Source organism: Rhopalosiphum maidis, chromosome 1 (genome assembly GCF_003676215.2).
Source record: "Rhopalosiphum maidis isolate BTI-1 chromosome 1, ASM367621v3, whole genome shotgun sequence".
Lineage (NCBI taxonomy): Eukaryota > Metazoa > Arthropoda > Insecta > Hemiptera > Aphididae > Rhopalosiphum > Rhopalosiphum maidis.
In genome coordinates, this window is record NC_040877.1 from 75,027,942 (window position 1) to 75,038,206 (window position 10,265).

The following is a 10,265-nucleotide window of genomic DNA, read 5'->3' on the forward strand; positions in this document are numbered from 1 at the left end:
AATGATCCACATTATGAAAATTGTATATTATCTGTTGGAAACCAAATCAATTCATATTTGACAATATAGCATACAAACAAATTGTATACCTACTGGTTATACAAATAATGAATACAATTAATTTTACAATTAAATTTAACATTTCAAATCAGCTTATTTATTCATATTTGAAAAGTAAAATTTTTCAAAGTTAAATCAATCTTGTTTAAAATAAGACTGAAGCTAAAAATGTATAAGCTACAACATATTCAATAATTACATTTTAATAGAGATAATATTTAAGTATCACTATTTTATTTTAAACATTAAAAAAAAAAAATTATAAAATAATTGGTAGAATACATGGTTTTTTTATTAAATTAAAACCAAATATAAAAGTAATTTTGAAAATTATGTGTTCTTCAGTATTTTAAAATTTATTCTTCTTGAATATCAATAACCTGCAAACAAAATATAAAATGTTTTATTATAGTACATTAAACATAATAAACATTATACATAAAATCTTGTATTATTGTATGTCAAAACTATTTTTATTTGAAATAAAACTAGACATAGCTTAAATTTAATCAATTAATTTTAAAAAAACTCAATTGATTAATATTAGTTACGTTTAAATTTTTTACTTAAAATAATAATTAATAAAAGTATACCTAATACACCTAGGTAAATAATATTTATTATATTCAAATTTTCTAATGTTTTTTTTAAACATTATTCAATAAAATTATAGTAGTTATTCGTAAACATTTTAATTAATAAATATAAATATATTTACACTTTTATATTAATATATTTAATAATTAACATTTATAATAATAAATATATATTATAAAATTGAAACAATAAGTTAGTTAGCAACAAATGGACAACTGTTAAAGCTTAATGAGAAGGTAAAATTTTGAGACCCAAGAATTGTTTTAAAAAAATTATTTAAATTCAGTGGTGTTTCCAAGGCTTTTTTTATTATTCTTTTCTTGATATATATATAATAAATTATAATTTGTACAAATATAACTGGAAAAATCTAAAATTTTATATACCCATAGGCATCGATATACCAAACTTGTGAAGGATACTACTTAAGTAGTGACTTAACCCTAAGTAGTACAAAAAATCTCAAGAATTTTAAAAGAATGACTAGAAAATTCCAAAAATTCAAAATTGAAACAAATTCATTATTTAAGTAAAAATAGGGGTGAGCATACTTGATGAGTCACTCTATTATAGTTAAGGATAAATGAGGTCTTGGGATTCTAGACCTACGTATGTAAAAAGCTCATAGTACTGTCAATTTAAAATTATATTGAGTGGTAATTTGTAATTTTTATAGTACATAAACATTACATTTTAAGACAAAAAAAAAATTAAAATATTATACATAAATATAAATATGGTTTGGTACCCTCTTTTATTTGTAACTCTCAATAGTAAAATTATTATTTTAATTAATTTTAAAATTAAGTAATTTATATGTTTATTTTATAAGCAGTTTAATCAATATAAATGTATTTAATGTACCTAGTCAATATTAATATTTATTTTAGACAAATTTTAATTTCACTAATAATACATGTTTAACCTATTAAATTATATTAAAGTAATATCATTAATTAATTATTAAGTTTCCTATACGCCAAAAAATACATTATGACATCAAACAAGGATAAGAATAGGATTGTATTTATTTTTAGTCTATGAGCAAGTATGGCACTTCTAGTTCTTGATACAGGTTAGGATATTATATGAAACTAAATAATGTATATTATTATAAATTTATAACATACCTAACAACTAATTTTGTAATGTTTTATTCACCATTAATAATAACTAATTGAATCTATTATATGTCATAGAATATACGTTAAATTATAAATCATGCCATGAGATAAATTATTCTAACAGATTGATATTTTTAAGTATTTTTCCTATTTTACAAGAGAATAACCTAATTATGAGTTAAGAGATGCTACACGCATGTATTGTCTTTAAAAACAAAGAGTGTAAAAAATTTAAGTTCATAAGAATTCTTGTGTTATTAATTTCAATTTTAAATAAATTACCATATTATCAAATTTAAAAGTAAGAATATTATCTAGTGTCATCTAATGGACTAAAATTAATATTTTAATTTGAAGTCTGTTATAATTTATAAATTAGGAATACGTAAAATATTATAATTTTCAAACGCCTATAACTTGTCTTAAAATTTAAATATTAAATAAAAGTCTAAAACACGCTTTTTATAATAATCTTACCTAAATGTATTTGATAATAAGTCAATTCACTGTTATATTTAAACTAACAAGACAAAGTGGATTTTTATTTAACATAAACTTTCTGTTGTTTATTTATAGGATAGAGATGACATATGACAGTTTTGACATCTTTATAAACAAAATATAAGATATTTAAAGGAATATCAATTTTTATTTTATACATTTTGTAATGTTTGAAAAATTAATAAATTATTTCTTGGATAATATATTCTCAAAATATGTTTACATACAAATACAAGGATCATATTGTATGTTAGAAGCATACTGGGATACAATTTAAGTTAAAATTGGATGTATATTATAACTTATAAGTTCTTTATATTTTATGATACACTTGTAACATGGCCAATAGAATAACATAACTTTCATAATATTACAAGTATCAAATAATAGTAAGATAACTATTTTCAATTATGACAACAAAATGTTAACCTTTACATTAAATATATTTTATACATTAGTTATATGTAAGTTTATGAAATTATTGTGGGCATTTCATATAAATTTATGAAATCATTAAATTAAATTTATATATAATTTATAGGTTTAAAATGTAAATATATTTAGATATTTCTGCTCGTAAGTATTTATGATGCATTATATATACATTTATATAAATAAATATATTACAAATTTAACTCATAGCTGTATAAAAAAATATTGGTTAAAATATTTACCTTATTTATACAATATAGATGGTGGTACGTTAGAATATTTATGCAACATAATTGTAAGTATTTCGATCTTCTGGTGTGCGTGCTAAATATTCTCTTTCGATTAAGCATTCAATACGTTTCTTAATGAGAACAGGCGAAGGCATAAACCTAGATCTTAATTGTTCTGTTACCTCCATAATAAGTGTATTGTGTGTTAATTTTTTACGAGCCTTCATAATGCGTACGAGTGCTGCTTCTATTTCATGTTTTCGATCTTCTTCTACTTTGTCTTTAGTCTTCTTCCGCTCTGGTTCGTTTTCTCCTTTGGTAGTAATCGACTGAATTTTAACACGATACAATTTTGAAGTATATGACTCATTAACAGAAAACTCATGATGTGGTTCAATATCTTTTGTTTTGGGACTCTTCAACAACACCCTTTGTGACGGTTTTCCCATTGCTAAAGATTGTAATGCCCTAGTTAAGTCTTTTTCATTAATGTCAGTTTCATTCATTATCATTTCCATTGTCATCTTTTCATAACTATTAAACAACATCAATATTGCCATCTGATAAGTTGATACTTGGAAAATATGCTTACGTACAGATGAATTAGAATTGTTCATGCTAGTACCAGAGATAGAAGATGTCGACACAACAGTACTACCACTTCCATTTGAACTAATTACAGATGTTACACTATTCTCTCTACGGTTGTCATTGAAAATAGCAGTTAAATCTGCAGAACCTAATTGTGGTTGAAGTCGAAGTTGCCTGCCATTATGTTTGCCCAGATAAAAAGTTCTAAATTCTTCATACGCCAAACGTGCTATGCTTGGAACATTGCACTTTGGAGTAGTTGTTGGTAATGGCCAAAATCCAGTAGTTAGCACGCGAACTGATAAATCAATATTATTGCAATTAGATGATGGTGAATTGGACAAGTACAATTTGAACGATTCCATTATGGTATTTGACAAAGACATGTCTTTAAACATACCTTCTAGTTTGGAAGTAAATTGACATCCACATTCAGTTTTTAACTTTGAGATCATATTTTTCTCATTATCATCACTCACAGACTTGTTCAACAACAATCTTTTAGCTAAATGTTGTTTATAGTATGTTTCAAAAACATCTTTGTCCTGTAGAAATCGGAACAATACCATGGCTTTATCAAGCACAGGTTCTAGATCATTTTCATCAATACCACGCACTCCTTTTTTCAATTTATCATCAATAAATAATGACATATATTCAGGAGACTTTGAGTTAAGATTAAGAAAATGTTCAAAATCTGAAGATATTGTTTGTTTAAACATTTTATCACTTCCAAACGAATTATACAAAAAATAATCCAATTTATCTTTGAGATCTAATAAGCTTTGTACATAAGTGACGGGATTTAAATCAGTCTCGTCTTCTTTGACTAAAGATCGACCTTCTTCTCTTAAATACTTACTTAAGCAATCAGACATGGTCTTTAAACCATCAGACAAATTGCTCAATAACTTATACATACAGGCCAGATCTTTTGTTCTCTGATTCTTCAACATGAAAACAAATCCAGAGTTTTCCATTTCAACAATAGTCTTCATATGCTTTTTAATAAGCTCTTCTTCGACTACTTGAATCACACGACTTTCAGTAGAAACATCAAGGTAATTTTTAGCTCGTTCAGCTTCTTCATTTATTCGAGATTCAGCTTTTTTAATATAAATGGAAGCACTATTTTCAGCCAAAAGCATTTGACTTTCAACATTATAAAATTCACTAGACTGAGCGAGGAACGGACGTTCAAAATCTTCTTGATAAACTATCCTATTTTGTATACCTAATATCATAAGCATTTGGCAGGCATTCTTAAGTGCAATACGGTCTATTACTTCACCGTTTCTTTCTTTCATCACCATGCTCAACAGTGTCTCGCGTAAGTGATCTCGTATACGGTCATGTCGCACAATTATGTCACGAAAGAGCACGAGTCCAAGATTATAAACACTGTCGACTTCGTTGTTCTTCACATACACTTTGTCCATATACATGAGAATGTCTCTAATCATGACCATAGATGTTTGGTGGTCCCTCCAACACTCATCCAAGGTCTGCAGGAAGTTATTGTTTAGAGCAACGAGAACATCCTCTCGCACTTTGGTTTCCAAGTGTATGGAAACAGTCTCCCTCATACCGTTGTATAAGCGTTCACCATGCTTTAACAGTATCATAGTGTATGCATTTCGATACAGTTCTTCAAAGCTCAGACATGAGTTGTTTTTCTTGTGTATTTCCTGTATGGCATTTTTCAGCATTGCCCAAGTGGTGTCAACAAACTTCTCGTCAGTGCGAGATGGAAACGCCTTGACACGCATGTTTCCCCTCTTCTTTGGCACAGTACTATTCATGATACTACTGCGTCTCCTTCCCAACGGGTCACTACTCATAGTTGGCACGCAATCACCATCAGTGCACGATGGTCGTCTGTTAAATTAAAGTGGTCGAATGTATAAAAAAACATGTCACATCAATCTAGACACAAATGAATGATCTAGCAGTACTTAATAGTGGTCCTTGGAGATTTTTCGTGTACAGCCTAGGGATGGGAGGGGGTAGAAAAATCGGAGACCGAAAAAAATACCAGTGTATATAAGACTCCGTTCCTCCTCTTCCGGACGATGTACTGGTGAATATCAACTATTATTTCCGGACTACAATAGTCGTGATCTGATCCCGCAGATCGTTTTGCCGTAACCGCAGTGCACTTTGCGAGCACGGAGTCTGAATGATACCGCAGGTCCAACGATTAACTAAAACTGATGCGGCAACATAGAGCAGCACGATCAATTTCAGACACACGGACACTTTCACATAAAATGAAGCAATGACCAGTCAAAAAAAAATATCTCAAATTTTCAACGCGTTTAAATCATTTCATTTCACTATGTTTCAAAACATAAGAACACACTACTATCAGTATAATATTGTACACTATGAAATTAGTGTAGTAAGAATATTGTAGTATTGTATAGTCTACAGTGGTGGCGAAAATAATAAAGTGTACATACAAATATACAATACAAATGTATAATACATTATAATGTCTTTTCACACGATTTTTTTGCTGTTCGTTAGGTTATGTTGGTTATCACAGGTCTGTCGTGGTTTTTGTTCCATGAAAATCGTGGCTATATTCGAAAATCCTCGTCGTACTGGGCCACTGAGAGAGAGACGTGGAGACTCAAAAGTGTCTTACAGGCTACATGCCTACAGCAATCTACAATTCTGCAAGAGTTAGCTACAACTAACATCACTCAACTCAAATTTATGATGATTTAAAGAATCCGTGGGGGGAGGAAGGACAGCTCCCACAATCCAAAATAATATCCAAGTTTTTCAAAAATGATTTATATAATAATTATTATAACTTTTAAGTTTTAAGTCAATATACACCTTACCCGTTACCGTAAAACAATGTGAATAAGTTCATAGAATAAATATAAATAGACAACATTTTAAAACTAATATATTTATTTATATATATTGAAGATATCATTATTGTATATAGCTAAATTCGCTGTAGGTATACCTAAAAATTGTACCAATATCAAATTCAATTTCATTGTGCCAATGAATGTTTTTGAATTACAACAAATGTAATTAATATAATTATTCATTATTAAAATATGTAATTTTATCAACATTTTAGCTTTAAATATCTATAAAACAATTTCTTGCTTGTATATTTTTTTAGATTTTATAGTTCTATTATGAACTAAATAACTACTATATAACTACCACAGGCGTGCATATGGGTATTGCAGTGTATGCTATAGCACCACCTGCGAAATGCAAATAGCAAATATAGTTACAGTTTTCACTTACAATTTTTGTTTTTTCCAACTAACTATTTACTATTGTTAGACGTTAGTATTGACAGTATTGTTAGTAGTTACAATTTACAAAATACAATAACATTACAAATCAAATTTATTAATAAATTATTTTAAAATATTTTATAATAAGTTTGTGTTTATTTATTTAGAAAAGAAATATTAACTCATGAGTAAGTAAGTATATTTGGTATCTAATATTTATACCTATTCAATAGTGTTTTATAATATACTCATAATATCCAGTATAATATTTTATCAATTACATTTTCAAAAACTACATTTTTTATTTATCTTTACTAAATTAAATAGAAATCGGTTATTTAATGATTGAATATAGAAGCATCAAGCAGAACATTTATAACATTATGATCCATTTTTGTATCAATCATATAAATTTTCAAGACTGAAAAAAAAAGTCCTATTATTACAGTGTAAATGTTCTTTTCTTAAAGCTTAAATACATATAAATGAATAATTTTCAGCAACACTTACCAATAAGTCCCGCGCACGCCTATGATAACTTCTCCAGGGAACATCATATTAACTTTTCAAATTTAAGATATAAAAATTGAAGATTTAATAAATTTTTTACTACAAAATACTTGTAATTTGTAACTTTTTGTGATTTTGACGAATTTTGTAAAAATTTGAGCTTTGTATAGGTTCACAAAAGAAAATAACTCATTATTGTAAATCTATTCATTCATTATTTTGCTTGTAATCAAAAATGTACCTCACCCAGCCACCCATTACAAAAAAAAAAATTTTTATTTTTATTTTTATAATAAATTTACAATCTGTACTTAGGGCACAATAAGTAAATATGATACAAGAAAAATATATATAAAGATTGAAACAAGTAAATATTAAATAAACAGTTAACAATAATTTGTACATAGAAGGAACATGGTACGTTTGAGGAAAGCAGCCACCCATTAGTGACACAATCATTTGATAGAATAGATATAAATATATATTTTTTTTTATATTAGAACTTGTTTTGTATAACAAGTAAATCAGAAGCAAATCACGGCACCATTTACGTTTTAACCTTCTTGGAGTATTACCGGGTATTGTTGGGGTAGAGAGATTTGTAACAAGCAGATTGGGGTGAGATAATAAGCGATAGTGAAAACGTTTATAATATATTTTAGCTTCGTCATGCACTAGCGGCATTTTTAGATCAGAATGAATAGTGATTGGATACATAGGGAGGAGCATTTAATAATTTTCGAAGCGCTATATTTTGGAAAGTTTGAATTTTGTTAATATTAGACTTTTTTGCGTTTCCCCATAGTTGCAGTCCATATGTCCACATGGGTTCGAGTAAGGATTTATAAATAAGTAGTTTAGTACTAGTATGCGTACATTTGTTATTATAAATTAGATTTTTTAAAATACGTAATTGTTGGTTTAAGTTTAATCTTTTTGATTTGATATACTGGGCCCAGGTCAGCCTTTTATCAAGGGTTAAACCAAGATATTTTGTATTCTGAGCACATGGGATTTGGATCCCATAAATGAAGACATCATCGCAAGGGGCAAGTCTGAGGGTGAACGTCGAGTAGATAGATTTGGATTGATTAATTTTAAATCTCCAGTTGGTGTACCAATCTTCCATAAGGGTGAGATGAGATTGGAGATTTTGAATTGCTAAGAAAGGGTCAGAGTGAATAGAGAGTATAGCTTTGTCGTCCGCGTAATCTGCAACCATTGTGTTAGGAGAGGTTGATTGGTCATATATTGTACAGGATGGGAGAGAGAATACTACCTTGAGGGATACCCGCAAAAATATTAGCTATTGAAGAAAAGGCATTACCGACACACGAACTTGGAATTTGCGATCGGAGAGATATGATTTAATAACGAGAAAGTAAGAAGGATGAAGACATTTTTTAATTTATAGAGGCCGTCGTGCCAGACCCTATCAAACGCCCGAGAGATGTCGAGAAATGCACTTGTACAGAAAAACTTTTTCTCTAAAGCGTAAGATACAGCATCGACGACTCTATGGACTTGTTGTATAGTTGAGTGGGAACTGCGAAATCCAAATTGAGAATTGGATATGATGTGGTATTCTGTAATACACTGAAGCAAACGTTTGAGTAAAAGTTTTTCAAGAATTTTGGCAAAAAATGGAAGTAGGCTTATGAGACGAAAAGAGGAAATTAAATCAGGTGGCTTATTAGGTTTGGGGACCAGAATAATAGTAAAAAATGTCCATAAAATTGGGAAGTAAGAGAGTCGTAAAACAGAGTTAAAAATATGGAAAGATGAACAATTGTTTTTTTTGGTAAACATCTAGCTACTTCAGCTATTATAAGGTCGAATCCTGGAAATTTCTTAAGAAAGCATTGATTTATGGCAAATTTGATATCATTTGGTGTGAAGAGTTTAACAGGACCAGCTAAAGAACGTGATGGAGAATTAAGATAATCACTAACAATATTAATAATGAGAAAATGTCTGGGTGAGGTTGGAAAATATCAGAAAGATGCGTTTTAAAAAGTTCAGCTTTGTCAAGGTCAGAAATTACATAGTTGCCATCTGGATTTTTAATTGGTAGATTTTATTAGTTTGAGTTGCCAAACTATACTATACAATTCTATTTGATTAGTAGAAATAATAATTTTAAATTAGATATTGTCAATCAAACTAAGTAATCAATTAATTATTTTATAATTTATCAATATTGATTTTCTACTGAAACATTCAGTAAAAGATATACTTAAAATAAAGTAGAAGTTGAAGTTTAATTCTAGGACATTTGGCTATCCAATACAATCAGGGTACAATATTAAAAAATTAAGTCAGTTGTCCTAGCCAACTGAGCATAAGCCAAATTATGCGTCTACAATTCTACATCCATGACATAATTGGGAATAAAATGTAATTTACTTTAAATATTAATCAGAAATCATAATTGATAATATGCACAATACTAATGATTATGTCTTATACGTGTCACTAATTGAACATAATAATGGAAAGCAATTGTTTTGCATAACATTTACATATCAAATAATGGAATATATACATTTTTATCCATACAAAACATAAACTAGGTTGTACTTAAATCAATTAAAATATTTAAGACAATTTATTAGTGTAAGTAAATTTGTCTTATGAGAACCACTAATGACCAAATTAAAACTATTTTAAATTTTTGTTAGGTCTGACAAGAGAAAAACTACAATAAAAAGTATTTAATACACTATATAACATCATAATTTACTTGTAATTTTAACAATTTAAGTAACTATAAGTGTATTTTTTAATGGTACACTTATATGTACTGTTTAATTTTTATAATACTAATAACATTATTAATTTATTAATATTAATGATTTGTTACAATTAAGTAATTAATAGTTTTTTACCATATTATATGTATATAGGAAGTAATACACAAGGAATATCAATAGATAACAACATAAAAA

General features: G+C 28.0%; 1 protein-coding gene across 2 annotated transcripts; it reads right to left on the bottom strand.

The window, feature by feature from the left end:
* Positions 1–312: 312 nt before the first annotated feature.
* LOC113549060 (cullin-3-B-like) lies at positions 313–5,963 on the bottom strand. Of its 2 annotated transcripts, XM_026950209.1 has the most exons (3): positions 5,491–5,963; positions 2,957–5,413; positions 313–440 (listed from the first exon to the last, which is right to left on the bottom strand). In XM_026950209.1, the coding sequence occupies exon 2, from the start codon at positions 5,374–5,376 to the stop codon at positions 2,995–2,997; it is 2,382 nt and encodes a 793-aa protein (XP_026806010.1). In that variant the 5' UTR covers positions 5,377–5,413; positions 5,491–5,963; the 3' UTR covers positions 313–440; positions 2,957–2,994. The 2 variants fall into 2 exon arrangements, with proteins under 2 accessions (XP_026806010.1, XP_026806009.1); XM_026950208.1 differs by having other exon boundaries at positions 2,957–5,962.
* Positions 5,964–10,265: the final 4,302 nt, after the last annotated feature.